The 20,552-nt window shown below is 38.5% G+C and overlaps 1 protein-coding gene across 7 annotated transcripts in view; it reads right to left on the bottom strand.

Annotated features, from left to right (window-relative positions):
• Window positions 1-478: 478 nt before the first annotated feature.
• st18 (ST18 C2H2C-type zinc finger transcription factor) overlaps window positions 479-20,552 on the bottom strand; it is a gene marked incomplete at its 5' end in the record, with an annotated part of 41,256 nt that continues 21,182 nt past the window's right edge. For 4 of the 7 annotated variants that reach the window (XM_082512129.1, XM_082512127.1, XM_082512128.1 and 1 more), the window contains 20 exons: window positions 479-2,731; window positions 2,871-3,017; window positions 3,116-3,219; window positions 3,371-3,459; window positions 3,613-3,834; window positions 5,279-5,359; window positions 5,697-5,759; window positions 6,027-6,095; window positions 6,408-6,470; window positions 7,064-7,176; window positions 8,217-8,462; window positions 10,334-10,533; window positions 10,819-11,027; window positions 11,560-11,652; window positions 11,748-11,838; window positions 12,744-12,878; window positions 13,566-14,276; window positions 18,096-18,283; window positions 18,462-18,492; window positions 19,346-19,397. In XM_082512129.1, coding sequence (XP_082368255.1) covers window positions 2,591-2,731; window positions 2,871-3,017; window positions 3,116-3,219; window positions 3,371-3,459; window positions 3,613-3,834; window positions 5,279-5,359; window positions 5,697-5,759; window positions 6,027-6,095; window positions 6,408-6,470; window positions 7,064-7,176; window positions 8,217-8,462; window positions 10,334-10,533; window positions 10,819-11,027; window positions 11,560-11,652; window positions 11,748-11,838; window positions 12,744-12,878; window positions 13,566-14,276; window positions 18,096-18,283; window positions 18,462-18,492; window positions 19,346-19,397 — 3,048 coding nt within the window. In that variant the 3' untranslated portion in view covers window positions 479-2,590. The remainder of the gene's footprint in view (window positions 2,732-2,870; window positions 3,018-3,115; window positions 3,220-3,370; window positions 3,460-3,612; window positions 3,835-5,278; window positions 5,360-5,696; window positions 5,760-6,026; window positions 6,096-6,407; window positions 6,471-7,063; window positions 7,177-8,216; window positions 8,463-10,333; window positions 10,534-10,818; window positions 11,028-11,559; window positions 11,653-11,747; window positions 11,839-12,743; window positions 12,879-13,565; window positions 14,277-18,095; window positions 18,284-18,461; window positions 18,493-19,345; window positions 19,398-20,552) is intronic. The other 3 variants (XM_082512130.1, XM_082512124.1, XM_082512125.1) reach the window with 3 other exon arrangements.

Below are 20,552 nucleotides of genomic sequence, written 5' to 3'. Positions count from 1 at the left end.
TATGTTGTTTTTAAAGTAAAACTGAATTAATGTAAGTTATGAAGTGTGAAGATGTGTGTTTTTGTGCTTTGGATTGTTGGTCAGACAATAAAAGCAATGGATGATGTCACATTTGGTTAAAGGAAATGCATTTTTCACCTGTTTTTGTTTTTACATTTTATACACTATACTAAACAAATAATTGAATATTGGGGGCGTTTCTTCAATAATGATCACTAGTTGCATCTCTAAGCTGAACATATGGGACATTATTGAGGTCTACAGTGTTTTTCATTGGTAGGATTGGCATGTAGCAAAGATACATATCTGTACTTGAACCTGTGGCAGTCAACAGCTAAAAGCTCTAAAGCCATGATATCCCTTTATTTTCATTTTAGCCCCAAATGGCACAAAAACTGCACACAGAGAACTGCCAGCGTCTGCTGATCCAGTCCCTGTTTTTCACCACTAGGTGATGCTAATGCATCGTGAAAGCTGACGCCTGCTGACTTATTGGGGAGGAAAACGGGATGCAGTCAATTCACGGTGGACTCAAAACGTTTGAGAAACCACACAACCATTTGAAAAGTTTATTTCTACCATACACAAACTGTACAACACAGCGCATATCTTTATTATGAAATATTAAAAGTAATAGGAAGTTTAAATTTACAAACTACCTTAACTGAAAAAAGCATTACATTTTAATGTAAAAGAAAAGAAAAATACAGTACAATTTCATATCATACTAATATCGTTCCACAAAAAAGCATTTCACATTACAAAACATCAAATACTAACAGGGAAAAAAATAAATATTATTCACAAAACTTCCTGAGCAAACAATGTGTGGTATAGGAATTACATATAAGAAGTTACAAAGAAAAAGATCGTTAGATTTAAAGACTGTGATTCAGTTTTTAAAAGATTAAAATTGTTTAAAATGTGTCGAGTATTTGGATAAAACAGGGTCTTGTTTTTCTGTAATTTGGCTCTTCTGCTGTTACATTTTCATCTTCAAAATGTCCTAGGCTACATGTTGTTGATGTCTTTTTGCAGAAATTAAAAGAAATGTATTGCTGAAATGGATAGCTCTTTTTTTTTTTTATTATCTGGGGATTAACCAGCCGGTCCTTTTCTTTTATCAAAGGTCAGTATGGGCAACTAAAAACACAAAATAACTCATATACAAAAGTGCAATTGATGCAAACAAACAACTGATTAGCCAACAACTATCATTTTTCTATATTTTTTTTATTTTTTTGCTTGTAATGATTGAAACTAAAATGCAGGTTGCAGTGGTCGTCAGCTCGGTTTTGAAATAGCTACTATTCAAATCTGCCCAAGGATGTTCAAACTGTAAGACTGGCTGAAATGTTAAGGCCTTTAAGCAGATAAGAGATATCCACTCCTTCTTATTTGCCCCCTCTCTGCGCTATCAAAGAAAACAAAACAAAACAAATTAACACCAGACTTTCAATCTCAGTCATGATATTTCAAAATCTGACTCTGAGATTACAGCTACTGAGACAACGGCTTTCAAACAGTCATCAGGAACGTTTCCGCCTATGAAAATAATTGTACTGTATATTAAATCAGACACCATTCACATAATACTGTCCTACCACAAAACATAGTACTTGTATATTTTTATGGATTCATATACATTTAGGCACATACTATATGCACACTAAAAGTGTGCACAGAAGGCAGTTTAATATCTATATTTTTTCGTTTTGTTTTTTAAAAAAAAGAAAGACATCTTGACAAAGTGATCGTTTTGATTTTTGTTCCACTCTTTTTGTGGTCACACTATGCAAAGCAGTATCCGACATTCAGTTCACAGAATGATGTTGCATTTTTGCTCAGTGTCACCTCCTCATTGCATTCAGCTGTTATTGGTTGAGTAGAAAAAGGTACAGTACATTTGCATTGCAATTTCTTTTTTTTCTTTTAAATCTTGGTGTTCACTTTGTCTTACCATACATTCAGTCTCCAATAAGGAAAGAAAGCAATGCTTAAAAACATTGATGCTTAGTAGTTTTGGTAGGTTTTCACTTTGAAGGGAGATTCAACTTATGTTCTAATAATAATAATAATGATAATAATAATAATACTAACAATAATATAGGTTTTTCAACACTAGGTGGCGAAAGTATGCCATGAAATTGGAATGTGCTTCTATGTAATTTACAATGTGCAGAAAGTCAAACTGATTTCTCAAATATTACGCATTTACAGTTTTTAGAAATAAATAAAAATCGAGGAAATAAATACACTGATGAACAAATATAGTAATAAATAGCAATAATATAAGAGTGACATGAACACATACAGATTAAAATCAAGCAAACCATACAAAATAATTAAGTGCAAGAGGGGTTAAAAAACAAATCTCACCAGGATAAACATATCGAGTGAATGCAGAAACAGTAGAAGCATTACAAATCTGGCTGGTAATTTTCTCAGTGCAGTGTATTTACCAGAAAATGCCAAACACATTTCCGAAAGCCTTGTCTTATACATGCAGCCAAGCCAGCACTCTTCAGTAAAATAGAGCTATCTAGTGTCATTATCCCAAGTCAAAGAAACCTCTTGGTAGCTCCACAGCTTAAACATGGATGCCCTTAATAGCCTGTTTGATATTATCCAAGAGGGCCTTGCACTCTGGAGAGTATTCATGCTCCGAGTTGTTGTACATATCAGTTAATGTGTTCACATAGGCTTCAAAATTATGCTCACCGATGGGCCCCTGCAACAAAAACATGTTTGACTATTAGTGAAAACAGCACAGCAGAAATGACAATTTCAGGAAAATGATTATTTATTTTTTTCTGGACAGGTTAAACACTGTGAGCTGGAGTGGATACTGTGGTCAAGGCTTACTGTACCATTTGAGGCAGCTGAATGTCTGTTAGACTGTTAATAAGAGCTTGGCTTAGGTGAGCCAGCTCCTTCAGTAGGCTATCGTTGTGCTGTTCGATCATCTTGTTTTCCTCTTCAATTGTCTTCAGGTTACATTCCATAGAGGAGATCTGCTTTCGGGTACAAAACAACAGGGATCTCATCAAATTGAGCGGGCAAAGATCTCGCGCCTTTATTTTAACCAATGATTTTTGTGAGAGTAAATACTTACCTGGGTTTGGAGCTGCATCATGTCTGCTTCTATTTTCATGTTGGATTCGTTCAGTTCTTTTATTTCATGATCCAGATGTTGAATATCATCTTTGTTTTCAACACCTGGGTTAGAGGAGATAGTCTAATTTATCATGTTCCAGCAGAGATCACAGATTTTTTTATTTTATTCATTCACTGGGTTTTTTTGTACCAGTATATGTGTCACTAATAGAAAAAAACTTGCCATGCCACACAAAATGTCAGAGTAGCTTACCACTGCTGGCTTTAAATTTGATAGTCATCATCTCTTCCTCGGAGTACTTTTTCTTGATATTTTGTGCGTTCAGCGGGCAACCGGACAAACTAGTTCAGCAGGCCATAAATGACAATTTTAGACAGGAGAAAATCACCGAAACTACTAAACTTTAACATCTTCAAGACTGTGGATAGAGTAAGACTGCAACATGTCGACTAGCGGTATTGTTTAGAGATAAAATGGAGGACAGGCGGCCTCACCTTCTGTGAGTGGCAAACACATTATTGGCATGTCCAAGGCCATTGCAGCCAGGCAAGGGACAATGGGGCAGTTCCTGTTTATTGGACTTCCAGGCAAAGGGCATCCCATTGATGGACGACTCCTTCTGTCTTTTGGCAGCGAGTGGACAACTGCCTGCACTGCGGTGGGATGTGTATTTTCCCGATATATGGCCCTGTCCGTCACATCCAATTACCGGACACCTACCGTAGTGACAAACAAAGAGGATGAGGCGCTGAAAACATGCATACACTACGGAAAAATCTAACTAGCTTGCATTTAATAACATTTGTTATTTTTTGTGGTACCCACTGAACAAAATCCATCCAGCTGCGCAAAAACAACAGCAACTGCTTTATTGTCAAACTGCAAAAAAAAAAAAAAAAAAAAAATCTCTGGGACCATTAAAATAAAAAAAAATCTCTTTCAATAACTAGACCGGAAGATTTGTTAACCATTAAGTTGATTAATCCATCTAAATGCTGATTAAAAAATGAAGTCGCCAAAAACTAGAGATGGGCTATGAAAAATCACATTAACTGTAAGTAACTAATCCTCTAAACTTGAGTTTGAATGGGCCCTCTGTTCACTGTATACATTTCCAGGTGGATGGTATTTGTGTTTGAAAACATAAGCACAACTCACATTGAATATCATTAAGAGTTTGTCAGTTGCATTTTCAGGCCTGTTTTCTGCAGGTCAGTAATGGAGTGACATGAATTACAGATAATTGTCATGTATCCCCTCATGCGAAAGAATGTAATTTGGAGGTGGCTAACCCTTTCCCTTATTGATAAAGGTGAAAGGTCACCTGAGATGATACAAATGGCACACATGCTGTGGAGTGCTGCTGCAAAAAGCCTGTTTCAGCATTTTGTTACTCAACAGCAAAGCAGCACTTAGAGGACAAAACAACACCGGTCCCATTACTTACATCTACCACAGGTAGGTAGCTTGATGCAAGGCACCCGGACAATGGAGGCATGCCATATGGCCCACTATTTACAATAATCTAGGGACATTTGCTACCCTCCCCCTTTCTCTTCCTTTCTCTCTTAATGTGTATGAGATCTATTCCAGTTTAATTCCTAAGCTCGTGCCCTTGCATTAGTAATTAAAAAAAAAAAAAAAATCAGTGTCCAGATGTATAAGTAAACAAGGGCTCATATATCAGACTTTGGATTTAAGCTGCAAATCAATTCCATTATATTTTTTTTCCAATAACACTTTAACAGACAACAGTGATTAAGCTCCAAATGAGTGCAATGCCATCACAGCCGGCAATTCAACATTTTCTTAATATACTATAATTATAAAGAAAGCACTCTGTGAAGAGTGATAAGCCAGATATCCCATTCAGAAAATAGAAAAAAAATACAAAAACCCTGGTGAAATCCTGCAGAAAAAAAAACATGTTACTAATCCTTTGAAAATAATTCACTAATGTTAGGACAAGAGAAGTATTATTTTCTTTGTTTAACTTAATGGCCTCCAGGTACTATACCCCCGGGCACAAAAGCATGACGCATTTTCCCAATGTTTTCTGTTGTTTTATTTTTAAAACAGAAAAAAAAGCAAACAAAAAACAAACAAACATGACAGCATAGGATGAGCAAAAAAGAAAAAAGAAAGAAGAAAAAATCGTACTTAAGCTCTTGCTCATCTTTGTCATCCTTGTTTGGTGTGAGCTTCAAACCTCCTTTTCTGGCACGTGGACATCCTGACAAGCTGAAAATGGTTGGAGACAGTGAGTTAACTTGAAAGAATCTATTCATGAGGTACAATAAAGGCTGGAATTGTACAGGCAGCCGTGAGGTTTAGGAAGTTGCAATTTTTTCATGTTTTTTAAAAAAAAAAAAAGATAAGTTTTACTGCATTAGCACATATGTAGCTGAAATGTGCCTATAGATGGATAGACAGATAAAAAGGCAGTCAAATGAATCGAGAAAAACAAGAAATCAAAAAGTGCAGCGTGTTTTTAAAGTGAGACTTTCACCATCTGTTTGAATGCCATGCATCTGACAAATGTATTTCATGCTCAGTTGTGATGATTTCTCTCAGCTACCTTCTGTGCGAAGCATAGTTCCCAGTCACATGTCCAGATCCATCACAACCAGGTGTTGGGCACCTGCAGGTTGAGAGACACAGAGACCAGGTGCTTTTTACAGCAAAAGACTGGGAGCAGAGCTGGGGATTCATGCTAATATGCAGAAAAGTAGCACAAATAGAAAACAACTTCATGTTGAGTAAATGGAAATCATGCATAATGTGAAGTGAAAAGGGAAAGGAAAAGGAAAGGAAGGAAAACAAGATGACCCAAGCTGAAGCAAAAACAAGCTGCCTAGTTTAATGTGAAAAATCCTTTAGCAACAATAACAGTTTTCAGAACACATACTTTAGTTCCTGAGAGTTGGCTGCCATCAGTGATTTGAGTGTTTTGTCAGCGAGGGGACATCCAGACACACTAGAGAGGATAAAGAGCTAACAGTCATTTTAATTCACTCTTTGATCACGACTGAATTAAATAATCTTAATACAATGCACTGCATATTTATACAAAATTACTTTAAAAAAACACAATTCTGCTCGTTCGTCACGAGAAAGCTTTTTTGTGTCATCACATTTTTAGCACATGACATATGCTGCAAAAAACCCTACGAGCTACAAGTGACAAGTTTTCACTTGTAATAATCAACATAATTAAACAATAAGCATTGTTTCCCTTGTCTATATATCTGCTAGCTGGTACTAATGAGAGTGTAATTAATTACAGTACCTCCGATGTGATGCATAATTCCCCGTCACATGGCCACTGCCGTCACAGCCTGGGGTCGGACAGCTGCATGAGAACACAAAGCATTTAATACGCAGATTACTCCACTTCCCACAGACTTTCCCAAGCTTGAACTGAATCTTTCTTATACAGGGGGAACCTTTTTATGTTCATTAGAGAGAAAAAAAGAGTTAGTACAGCGGAAAGTTTAGTAGAAATTTTTCATTACATTGCTCAACATTCAGTTTAATAATGTCTCTGAATGTCACTGGGGAGGGGATCTGGTGGGGGGGGGGGTGCTGTGCTGCGGAAACTAGAGGATCCTACGTTTCTCGTGAGGAGACCCAGCAGAGCATGCACTCTAACTACAAAGAGTCAAGAGTTGTGTTAAGCTTAGGTCGGACATACGGGGAGAAAACTCACTTTTTAAATAGATACATTTCTTCTCCACATGAACCTGCAGACATACCAGTTACAATCATATGTAACAGTGAGTTTCATTCCAGTGTTTTGACCCACTATTGGAACAAATGTATGGTTTGGAGTGACACTTTTTCTTATTAATACTGACCATCTGCCAGCTAAAAGGAATGATCACATCACACGTGTCTGGCTCGATAAAGCTGCTGCGAGATGTTTTGCTGTTTAATCCCACATACCTCAGAAGCTCTTTCTTCGAATCCCGTAATGGCAGCTTGGCCTTGGAGCTTAACATGCTGCTATCTCCCTGGTAGTGTTGGTCTTCCAAGGAGACCTGATCATAATCCTCCTGCTGAGGCAGAAATAAAATAACAGCATGACCTTAACTGTCCGAAGTATCAGACATCACTCTGCAATGACCTGAAAGTGAATAATTAACAAAATCCCTGAATAATACTCTTAAAACAAGTCCTGGGGGTTGCGGTGCACGACGCAGACGAGATTACACTTGCAGTAGTAAACCACACATCCATTTAAAGTCATATTTAATCCACGTGTTGTTTGTGATGTACAAACTCGACGTATGGGCCTTCTTTTCTGTGCCATCACCAGATGTTGTGTGTGATGTAAAAGCAGGGCAAATTTGACAACTCTTAATACGTGGTACAAATGAATACCACCTGTGAGATCAAAAGAAACGAAACCTTTAGAGCCCAGATTAGACTCATTCAGACCCTCGGGCAATAGATAAGCACATCCTCAGTGTAAATATAATTCATACATCTTATAGATTAACAGATTTGGCTCGAGCTTCTGCTTGGCCTTAGAACATGTCTCCATAAATGCTCTTAGAAACACTGCATGTCATTCAGCCTGGGGGCGAGGTCTACACTTGGATTTTTTTAAATTTTTTTAGGTAGGTTTAAGTTTATTTTTAGTCAAACTATTGAGCAAAACTGAGTAAATCTGGCAGCACTGATACATTTTTTGTTTGTTTTAATTCCTGTCGGTAAGGAAATGCTATGAAACAACAATCAAGGTGAAAATGAAATGGTAACACATATCAGGATACTAAATTCCTGAAAATTCATTTTCCCCCCCAGTTTCCTTACAAGATCTGTGTAATCTGGTGACAATGACAGAGAAACTGAAGAATTAAGAATTCAGCGGGTAGATTTTGGGAAATGACTGCAGACGGTATATTTAATAGCTAAATACATGAATAAAACACACACAAAAAAAGAACCTAATTAGTCCTGGAGGGAGTTCAGGCATTAACTTATTTGGTTTATTTTCTTATTTATATTTTGTCTCGCATATAAATTCATCGTTTGACCCGAACATTTCTGATTTGGATAATCCAAATCTTGTTTATTTTACTTCTTTTTTTACCTCTTTGTCCTGTAAAACACGAGCTTTGCTGAAGTTGACAGGGATGGGGCTCTCCCAGCTGTCTCTCTCACACAGCGGCTGGTAGAAGGCGGGGCTGATGAGCACACTCCCACCTTTGGCCACAGCGGACTCAGGGGGAGACAGCAGGTCGTCGGGAGGCGTCCTGCTCTGGGCTTTTACGTTTTCCTTGCACTTCTTCATGCTCAGGTCCAGGGTGCCGTTTTCATCCACCTCTATGAGCATGTCCTAAAGACAACAAAGGTGAAATGCACAAAATCTGATGTGCTACAGAAGAGTACAATAAATCGGATGTGGCTTATGAAAACAAATAAGCCAGAGGATAAAATTAAAAGGCATTCTCTAATTACAGCCTCAGGAATGTAAATAAGACAGCACAATACCTCATTAATATGACAATGAGGCAATATGGCAGACTTGAACCCCAGTAACATTTCTCTGTAAACACGAAAACTGACTTGAAAAGCAGCGCAAACAAACAGTGTATTTAAATAATACATACGGTGGTTATCTCACACCAGACAAAGTACCAAACTAAGCCAGCGTTAATTCTGCTGAACACAAAAAAAAATATAATCACTGGTGTGTAGTTTTTCAGTGACAGCTGTGTCATCTGTTTTCTGGGACACACAACCAAGATGGCAGCTGGGGGGTGGCTGCTGGTTTTAGGTCATCATTATTATAGCAAAAATTAAAAAGCTTAATGTGGCATAAGTTTCCCCGCTGACAGATGTGTTTGTCGTTTTTGTGCTGAAACGCAATAGCATGATGACTTATGGCTGTTTTATGGTATTAAAAGTTGTACCTCATTAGATGTTAAAATCCTTTCCCATAAATGGAACCAATTATTCAATCCATATGTTTCATTAGACCCTATACATCATTATTTTTTGTAACAAAGAGAAGTGTGTGTGTGTGAGATCTTTCAAATTAATTAAAGGGGATAATTTTCATGAACACTGGATGAGGCCGTCCAGTTTAATTATCCAGCCATTTGATGGTGTGTGTACCTAATCAAAATAACATCACTGTAAAACTAAAGGATGCGCAGACTTTTTGTGATTTATTTTCCCTCTAACGTCAGCTGGAGCTAAAAACAAAGACTCTAAATCTATATGTGTTTTTTTCCATATAACTGACATGTAAATACGGCCTTTAAACGTGCAAAATTATTCCGTTTTCAGCGAGCGTTTTTCTGCATTTGATATTTCAAAGCGTATAAGTTAAAGCACCAGACGACATATCACACTCTAAATATGGCCCCCTTTTTTTCAGACTTGAAAGCTGTTCTTTATTTTGTACGTCTCTCCAAGACAACTAAGCTGTAAACGAGAACAGATGATTAACTTGCTAACACTGTTTTATTCATTCAGTGGGCTGGTACCTGGTACAGGGCCACATTCTCAGCTCAACAAGCTGGGAGACAAGGATCTGTGCTGTGTAGGTGTGGAAACCTTGAATCATCTACAGTACAGTGTGCATGTATGTAACCCACAGAATGCGATCAATATTAATCATGAAGTGACTTGGAAAAAAAGTTGACTACAATGCCATATTACAGATAATGACAGCAGAAGAGATTTTGGATCTATGCTCTTCTCCAAAAAGAGTTTGGATTTTGTGTGAATTAAACTTTTGCTATGTTAACTCCTTTATCTGATGGGCTTAATCCACTCAAATGCTTTTAAAGACTATCTGGTGTAGACACACAGCCTATGCTGGATCATATAACTAAGCAAAATATCCTCTGCCATCTGCAGCGGGCAAGATGCATTCTCAGACAACAGTTCAAGGTTTTTACATGCCAGCTGATGTCGAAACAAAATACAATACCACATGTTTTATTAAAAAAAAAGGCGAGTAGTTGTAATTGAGAAAGAAGGCTGATTGTACTTCTTCTTTTGATGTGATTACACAAATTTTCATTTGTGTACATTAAAGCTTTATAGAGTGGAAACCTCCTTGTTTTTGTGCCACCAGAGTGCCAGGCTCTCTTTGCCAAATCCAGTCTTTTGATGTCTTCCCTTTTTATACACAAATCAGAGTTCCTTTAAAAATGACCACATTAAATACCTTTCCAAGTGGTCTAATTTGATTACCTTTGTGGAGGTTGCCAAGGGCCGGTCGGCGACAGCCTCCATGTTCTTCCGGTAGCGGGTGGAGAGGTTAAGGATGGCGGCTGTCGCTGCTGCGGCTTGGAGACCGTCTTCTTTTTTGAATTGACTCGGCGGGCTGTGTTGACCAGAGGTGGGCAGGCGGCCACCTGGAGCACCAAGGAAGCCAGGATACTGCTGAGGGGCTAAAAGACAAATAATTAGCAAATCATTTAGATATTGAGACACCAGGTGTTCAACCCAAACTTAAAAGTACCCAGAAAAAAGAGGAGATTTTTTGTTGTTGTTTTAGCATCAATCACAGATATTTAAATAAAGGGCAGTCTTTGCAAATATATACAATGTAGATCTGTGTCGTTTGTAGATAGAGGTTGTAATTAGTGGCTAAAAAAAAGCATCCACATTTATCCAACATCCTTATTTACAAGTGTTTTTTTGTTTGTTTTTTTCAAAAAATGTGTGAAACTTACAATCAGGGTAATGCATCATTTCTGGGTCCTGGTTGGTCCCCATCAGAGGCTGCTTGCCGAAGACTTGTGCATCAAAGCTGGCGTAATCAAAGCGAATTCTGCTGTACTTGTCCATGTCTTTTGTGAGGCTAGTTTGTAAGGCTGCTACCGGGTGAGAGAGCCTATAGTTCAGCTGGTTCATCTCGAATTTCTTTATTAGGCCGAGGGCTCTACGAGGAGGAAAACAGATGACAATAAAATGCTTTACCGTGGTAAAGAATCGCCTAGGAACTTGTGAGAAAGGTGCTTAGAAAGTTAATATAAAGCAGTAAAGAGCAGACATTGTTTTTAACCATTGAGGGATGCCAGTGCTTTTGTACACTCAGAGTCTGGGATCTGATGTGTGTTGTAGATCCACAGCCAGGTTGCCAGACTAATTAATATAGTAGGAGTGGGCATCCTGCCCATGATATATCCACAGGGAACAAAGAGTTCTGCTCTTTTATCATCTCTAATAGAGAGGAACTCACAGGGACCAGCAACCATTGCTTATGTCTGCTTGGAAAGCTCAAAATAGGCATGTTCTGCTGGGATTGCTGAATAAAAATATTCTACACCGCCCTTAACAGTAATAGTGTTTATCACTTTTTTGCATAACCTCAGTTATGTCTGTAGAACTTCAGTCCACTACAGAGCTCGCTGTAATTATTTTCCTGCATGTGACCACACTGAGAGCACTGAAAACGTCATGTGGCATAATACCTCGGTGAGCGGTCAGGTGTTTGTCTGCATTTCAGGCTCTCATCCTGAGGTTTGGAGACTTTCACTGCAGCAGCGATGGGGCAGCCTGAGAGACTGGTTGGGGAGGAAATCAAACACATTAGCCTAATACTGTAACTCATGTATAAACAGGGTGCAGAGTTTCTAATGGATTTCTCCTGTGGATGTACCTCCGGTGGGTGCTACGGTTGCTGTTGACATGGCCTCTTCCTGTGCACCCAGGCGTAGGACATTTGAGGACGTTCTCGTGCATCGCCAGGACTGAGGGGATGACAAAGAACAGACAGACATGACATAAGCTCAGATAAGCAAAGATAAACATTTCTAAATTAGCAACATGCGAGACATAATCAAGCTTAAAGATTAGGATGGTAAACACACAACGTATATATATGCCGAGCATTTTGGAAATAAAACAAATACATTTTCCTGCATTAAGTGAAGATTTATATAACCGGCACATTAGAGCCTACACAGCAAAGATCCTACAGAGACAGAAGAAGAAGAAAAAACACACACGCACACACAAACGGCTTTTCTCATTGTGAGGAATGCTGTAATGTGGCTGAAATGTAAATAGCTTAGTGCAAAGAGAGAGCGTAACAAGACAGCTGATTATATTCTTCAAAACAAACACGTCGTTAAAGGTCCGCTCTGTATCCTTAGAAACTTCTTTTCTGTACATATCCTCCAATTAGTTTGTTGGAGTTGTCTATTTATTTTTGAATACTGCGTTAGCTAGCCCTTTGATTTGCAAATACGGCCTCCAGTCTAAGAGCATGTGCTTTTTTGAAAAAGTTAATTACTTTTTCTGTTCCTTTTGTAACATTACTGTTTAATGTTGAATGTTTGTTGAGTTACATTGAAATGACTTAACAATCGCCAATGCGGGGGAAAAAAAAAAAAAGAATTCAATATTCACACATTACAACACATTACGAGAAAAAGAGGGAGGGGGAGAGAGAAAATCCTTTAAGTTTATTTGAAAAGTTTTGTGCACGTCTTTGAATTCAGCTAAACGTATAAGCAGGCCTTTCTTGTTTTGGGCTCGTGCTAAGAGGATTTCAATTACCGTCGGCTGATTGTAAAATGTAAAACTGGTCGTTTTTGTGAGTGTAAACCATCCATTACACTGTTTGCACACACAGAACCGCTTAGTGACTTACTCTCTGGGGGGACTCGGACTTTATGAGGACACCCAGACAGACTCCTGTGATGAGGGTACAGGCCGGTGGCGTGACCAGTGCCATCACAGCCAGGAGTTGGACACTTTATATCCTTTTTATCTGCCCGTGGAGAATCTGTAGAGTCAATAAAGAAAGATTTTACAATAAAGAAAACACCATAACCACTAAGTGATGGCAAAATGAATGCAGCTACGCTGTCTTTAAGAGTAGAACTAAAGAAATATGAGTGTCATATTATATTGTATATATTGTTCTGAATGCATATTACACAAAGGTAAAGAAACTGAAATATCATGCAAAGTCAGCCTCTCTTTTTTTCACAATACCATCTATTAATCTGTCATTTTAGTTATGGCTGCAGTTTAACGGAGAGCATTCACTTCTTAATGCCCACCCATCGAAAGATTACATCTAGGATTACACATTTAGCTGCAGTCATTTGAAGAATCAGAGGGAAACATGAGAGGTACTTTAGGAGGATTTAAGACTTATGGTCATGGTTAAATATCCAGTTGATTCCTATCAAAATCCAATATTCTGAGTAGACGCAATTCCATCAGAAAATTTTGTTCTTTTTTTATTTTAGACTGTTTATTTATTACTTCACTTGTTGCCAAAATGTTTTTAGTCTTTAAGAGGATTTCCTCCCTCTGATTACCCCACCCCCCTAAAAGAAAATGCTTCTTTTATTCCTTTTAATGTTTTCTGAGCGCCCAATCATCCAAATCACAAGTGGTCCATCTGATTTAAACTGGATGAAACTGGATTTTTCTTTAGATCAACCTTTTTATTTCTTATTACCTTTTCCTCCATGATAGGTGAGTCTGCCGTCCATCTCCATCATTCTGTGGTGCCTCCTCTCGGTGGTCATCTGCTCCATGAGGAACCGGTCCATCTCTCTGTAGGCATGGTGCAGGACCTGCCTTTGCTCTGTCTGCAGAGCTATGGCCTGCTCCAGCAGGCTCAGGTTTACCCTCCCTCGGCTCATTTCAAGGCCTCTCTCGTGGAGGCCCAGAGCCCAGGCGTCTAGCCGAGGCGGCCTATCTGCCTCTGCTTCCCCTTCACTGTCCGCCTCCGTGGGGAGCAGCCTGTATCGTAAAGCTTCAGCCTGAAAAATGTTCGCTCTGCCCAGTGGACCACCTAATTCTAAGTGAGGCTCTTCTTTCACGTGCCCATTCCTGCCTGTAACATCTTCAGAGAGTCTGGAAGGACTGCAGTCTGAGCTGTTCACCTTGGCAGACAGAGCCAGAGGCTCCCACTCGGCTTCCCTCATGTCTCCATATTGACTCTGTGGCGAGGACGTACTGCTCATCCTGTCGTGACTTTGGTCTTCTTCATTATTAAGAAACTCCTCGTCATCTTCATCCATCAGAGGTTCAGATGTGTCCGGCTCACACTGTGGCGAGCCAACAGACGTAACTTCAGACCAGCCAAGGGAACTGCTGGACTTTGCTGCCACATCATGGCAGCCATTTTTGTTAGTCACTCCATTGACTGTGTTTAAGTTTCCATCTAAAACAATAAGACAACACTGATTATTCTACACGTTCAAGTCTTTGCATGCTGAACTTGCTCATTTGTGACCCTTTAGTCACATAGCATGATAAGAATTGTGCGCCCATGGTAATCTTCTGTAAATCCTTTTAAGGTTTTAGATTTTGTGTTACTTTTCTATGAAAAATATCTTGCGAAAAACATGTTTTTATAACCATTTATGGGATTTAAAAGAGTACATGATGCACTGGAAAGATAATCACAAGGTTGTCAGATTTCCAAGCAATTCCTCAAGCATATTTTAGATAACATACATAAACCTTCATTCTGCTAGTTCAACATGAAACCCAGACATGAGGAAGACAATTGTTTTTTCACTTTGTTGTTGTTTCCAATTGGAGCAACAACCCAATATAGATTTAGGACAAGATTATGAAAGGATTTACACAGTGTTGGGTGGAAAACATCAGTTTATAATTAGTTATGTGTATTTTAAAGTGCGAGCCAAGCAGCAACATGTTGTCATCCGAAAAACCGATTTGAAAAACATAATGTACATCTTGTTTCGAGGGATAAGAGCAAGAAAAGTGAAGAGGATTCCTGCAAACAGAGAATAGAGAAAATAGATAAAAGAGACAAATCTCTGTAAGATGGTGCTGTGTGTGTGGCAGAACCTGATTTAGGAAAAGCCAGCCATACACCGCACTCACAAAACTGATGATAATATTTGTTGGGTACAAACGGGAGCCCGCTTTGCCCACAAAAATGAGAGACTTAGTGAACTTGACCCAAACTTGCTGAAAATATGAAATCTTTGGCTTAATTTGATTAGATTAAAAAAAAAGAGCCATTACAGCACTTTAAAAAATAATAATTTTCAGGGCATTTACATGGAAAATTAATGGTTGTCAAAGTGTCAAAAGCTGAACTGAAAATAAAAAAATTATCAAGCTTTTACAAGTAAATTTGACTGAAACTGTTAAATTAAAACAGGTGTTTGTGAAATATTGAAATTACATGTCCAATGTGTGATTGTGTACTGTATGCGGAGCACAGAATAGCTGCTGATACGAGCCTTTCCTATGTTCTACATGCTATTTGCTGCCTGAATTTGTGCATGTAATATAATGAGCTTATTAAGATCTTTATTTTATTTTTTTTTGCCTCGACATATTTGCTGCTTACTGGGAAGCTGAACCACATATAATATTATTTGAGATTAAAATCAAAGGCGGGATACTGCAGTAGGAGGTAGATTCATTACGAAAAAGTTTTAACGAATAAAAGCTCTTCAACAAATTCAGATTTTTATTAAATCAAGCAAATTACTCAGTGTTTAGCTTTTGGCATTCTGTATCCTATGTGGGTGTTAAAGAAACCACATATAATGTTTCAAGTGCAGATGAATAAAATATGCACGCATGTCTTCTTATATATAATCTCTTTTTTCCGGCTTATTTTGCTGAGTGCTCTAAATAATTCAATTTGCACCGACCTTTGGCCTGCCATCTTTTTGAATAAATCCAAAAATCCCAGTCATACGCACAGAAAGCCACAAGATTGTGTGAAACCTTATGCACTGAAAGTCTGATCAGTGGAACAGACAAAGAGGGTTAGGGTTATCCCTCAAAATGCATCTGAGACAACGTTTTATTAACGCCACTGATCATATTAAGTCATGGTCAGTGATTAACAATGGAAAGCTATCATCTGGATTGATTCAACAAAATCTCTCTTGATCCTCGAAAATCATACAAACTTATGCGCTATTAAAGCTCTTTGGACTGTGAGGGGTTTTACTTTCAGTAGGCTGCACGGGAAGTCTATATCCTCTTAAGTAGCCACACATTAGAGGCCAAACCAAAAAGTAGGATTCAATAGATTGAGAAGATAGATAGAGATGGATTGTGAGAATCAGATCACACAGTGCAGAGGACGGTACAGATACAGGCATTATCAGACAGCTGCGACTCATTAATGGGAGCGACACAAAAACCTAATCCTTGCCAAAACAGCTTTAAAAAACGACAGAAATTATGTGGCACTAATGAAAAAAAAAAGCTAAATATACGATTTCCTGCATTGTTAAGTGCACATGTCTGGTTTGACATGTCTGTGCTTTTACATGCATTTTTGCTCAGGCGACATTACGGTGTGTTACTATCTGTTCCCTGCTGTGAAAAATATTTCGAAAGAGGCATCTAAAGACAAACCCTGTTGAATGAAAAATTAAAGCCAGTTACACATATTTACATTTATGAGGCAAGCAACAAGGGTTTTGTTTTTCATCCAGATGGACTCCCAGGCCTGACACAGCCGCATACAGTCAGACAAGCACACAGACATCCACACACACAAACACACGTATATATATGCACACACACACATACACAGCAGTGCAATGAAAAAAGGAAAGACACGGAGGAAAAAAACTTGGATCCCTCCGGTGGTTTGTGTGTTGGAACAGGTGAACAGTTTGTACTCCAGAATAGCCATTACCAGCACTCTGCAGCAGGGCTGCAGTTGGCTGGAGTTGAACACAGTGTGGCTCAACCAAACGAGAGGCTTATTTTTCTCCCTTTTTGTTAAAATGCAGATATGACCAGCTCCCTTCTGCAAAAATTCTTACTGCCTCCAGTCCACTTTTCCAATTTTTGTTTTTACCACAGGAAAATAGCCCCCACATCTGACAATCACAGCAAAATATGTTCTGAATATGTTTATCAATATTCGTGTTCTTTTGACACATTCAGATTTTTTTTAGTTTTTAAAAAAATTCTGGCTTGATTTTGTTTTGTTTTAGTGAATATCAGGTTCAAATAAGGGGAAAAAAATATATAAAGCAGTCAATCAATGATAAATAGAAAAAGTATCTGGAATACACAACAACAAAAGGAAACACTGGTGATGCACAGTGAATAACTTAGATAATTGTAATGTAATATGAACCCAGGAAACAAATAAATTCCATTTCCAATGAATCCACACAATTTAGTGAGCTACTCTCCTGGTCCATTTAACTACACACATGTGTACTATAATGAGCTGTAGACATTATGCCTAATTATGTATTAGACTGTGTTAGAGGGCCTAACAAAAGCTTTTGAAAGGGACAATTACGTTTGTTGCTTAGTTACATCGTTAAAAATATACCAAATCAGTGCAGATTATAGTGGGCGAGAATGCACATGTACACCACGAGCATTGTTGCCAAAATGCACAAAATTCAATTTATTAGGAAAAAAGAAAACATTTTTGCTTGTGAGAAGGACGGCGGCATAAGTGAAAATCAACAATTTTTAACTGCTGCAGATGAAGTGTCCCTGCGGGTAAGTAAAAAAAAAAAAACAAGAAAAAGAAATAAAACAAAAAAAAAGAGAGTAAAACAGCGGAACGCCAGCCAAGCAGCGGTGACAGCTCATTTGTTTTTCACAAAAGGCAACTTCAATAAAAATTTTGTAGAAAAGAATGGAGGAAGTTTAATTTAAATCAAAGTGAACTGGTGCACGCCTCCATTCAGTTTCTCATTCTATGGATTCAATTGATTTGGACTGGCTATTGAAAAAGGACAGATGAGGGGTCTGAAATTTGGCCTCATCAAAAGAGGGTAAAGCCACGCCAAAAATATCATGGCAGATCAGCTGTCAAAACTTCAATTTGTGGATGTGAGACACAACTAATGTGGACCCAGCAGTGTAGTCTTTCACTTCCACTGCACAATGACTGCGGCTGCTGGCTGATGGTAGAGGGAGGGAAATATGAATGCAACAGATGGGATTTTAAAATTCAGCGTCAATTGTTCATCAAAACAGACAAAACAACAGGACATCTGTTTACCTGCTGGAGTGTCAATGTTCCTCAGCTCTTCTTTGTCCTGTGGCGGTGCCAGGTCCTCACTCTCCTCTTCACATGCCTCGCTGGGGCTGTAGTGGCGGGGCTTCATCAGCAGGGACTTTCTCTTGTTGATGGGGGCACCCTGCACCCCTTCCTGAGCACTCCTCTTCCTCGCCATGGACCCATATGGGCTGGAGGGGAACAAGGGAATAGAGGAAAAACCCAGCAGGGTCAGCGGAGGCCTCAGTTGGCCTATTTTAAACTTCAGACTACAGTTTTTTTTTAGCAATCACATCTAAGATTTGGGAAGAACGTGATTCCTTTCTGGCTTAAAGGCGAAAATGTGCGCGCACTTCATAAAATGCTTACCTGTGAGTCTCAGTGATGGAGTCAGCCAGCCCTGTGAAAAATAAAGGCCAAGAAATAACAGATAAAAAAAAGTTGTGTTTACATTTCCACTGCAGCAGCACAGCATCTGTCAACATGTTTTTCATCTAAGGGTTTAAGGCAACTGACTACTTTTGGGCTATTAGTCACGAAATTTTACAACATACTGTAAATATTTGTTTTGTAGATAATGTTTTAGGGGTGATACCACATGGGCTACCCGCGCTTTATCCAAGCTTTTAGCATAGATTTTTTACTCCCTTTTACAATGCCATCGGGTATAATCAGCATAAGGATGTAGAAGTGGTCTCTTCATTGATCTGAAAAGCTTTTCATTCAGTCTGCTCATTCTCTGGGAAACCAACAGTAGCTCATCTTTTGACAGTGTTGACAACATGATCTAAAAGGGTAAATCAATTTTCCCAGAGGCCTGCATAAATCTCATTCACAAGTTCTACCCCTACTCCCATGAAGCACGACCAATAATAACACTTTTCATGAATTTTCCCAGTTGTAGTAATAGCTCCAGCGTGAGCAGGAAGGCCTCAGAGGCCCTGAACACTTGCATAATGACATATCCAGTCTAGAGGTTTTCAATCACACAATATATACACACTCCTTAACTAATTTGAGCCAGTGTTCCAATTTAATGAAGTTATTCCCCTCTGAATAATGAAATGGCGGTGCAGTGCTCTTCAGACCGGTAAGATAATACATAAAATTGACAGTTATAAAGTTGGATTGTTGAACTGATACCCCTAGCCCATGGTGATAAGTGGAATGCGTGTGTGTGTGTGCGTGCATATCTGTGTATGTGTGTGTGTGCACATATTTAAAAGCAAACTAAACCTGAAAGCTGCACTCACCTGTGTTACTGTCACATGTTTTCAAGGTTTGCTCCTCACCTTCAGAATCCATCTGCAATAAACCATTAAATGTACAGATGAGCAACTAAAAGAGCCTTTTTAATCCATTTAATGTGTATTAATTAAATTCTCTTAAATTACAAAAGGCTTAAATACTTAATAGATTAATGTGCTTTTTTTTTTTTGCCTTGTTTGGCAGGTAAGCAGGGTAACCAGAGCCACTGAGCCTCAAAATCTTTTTTTTTTGTTTTTTGCGGGGGGGCAACATCACAAAGAGCTCTAAAAACACCAGTAATATGCAAACACATAAAGTATAATGCCAGGAAAAAAAGTTTCAAAGGTGAGTAAAAATGTAATGACACTAAATAATGACATTAAAGTACGGACAGCACCTCAGAGAGTGTGTTTAGACAAAAATAGTTGCTAAAATCCATCCACTCTCGCTGGCTGTTGCTTGTGGGTCCCAAATAAAACCTATTAAACATAATTATTCCAGGCTGATGGTGGCGTATAGTGGTCACAGGCCAGTGAAATCTGTGAGTCATAGGATATGCTGTTACTTTTCCCTGGTAATGGGAAACATGACTCCTCTCTCTCGTTTGCTGTTGTGATTGAAGGCACTGACCTGTCATACATTTATAATAGGGGAGCAGGTGTGGCAGTGATGGACCTTAATTTCCTTTAATAAACCTTTTATGTGCCACACTCTTAATGCCACGCCGGGCCCTCAGAGGTCCTGCTCATAATAGGTTCATTACTTTTGATTACTAGAGCCTATTGAGACAAACAACTCCCAAACACTATAGATTACATTCTGTAAAAATGAATGTACCTCATTAGTTTGTAACACTTTTCCACACAGACATGCTTTAACATTTTGTATAAATGTGTTGCTCTGAAGGCAAAATGTTGGTCTTGCATCATGCAACCTGAGATTATAACATGGACATTAATCAAAGTTCAAATGATGTTATCAGTGCACTGAAATATCACAGCTGACTCATAATGTTACCAGGGTGTTTTTTCCCCCCCTTTCTTTATGTGACATTTTAGATGTGCCTATCTTATGTAAATATTTACATAACTTTCTTATATTATTTTATAGTATCTACATTTTCTCTGATCAGTCAAGAGTATTGTGTGTTATGTACGTGAAGTAAGCAAGCTTCATGACATTAATGATTATATTAATAGGAATAATAAGAAT

The sequence above is a fragment of the Aulonocara stuartgranti genome (genome assembly GCF_965226115.1).
Source record: "Aulonocara stuartgranti genome assembly, chromosome: 18".
In the NCBI taxonomy this organism is placed as follows: Eukaryota; Metazoa; Chordata; class Actinopteri; order Cichliformes; family Cichlidae; genus Aulonocara; species Aulonocara stuartgranti.
The sequence above is the reverse complement of the archived record's forward strand: the minus strand, read 5'-3'. Positions and strand labels throughout refer to the sequence as shown.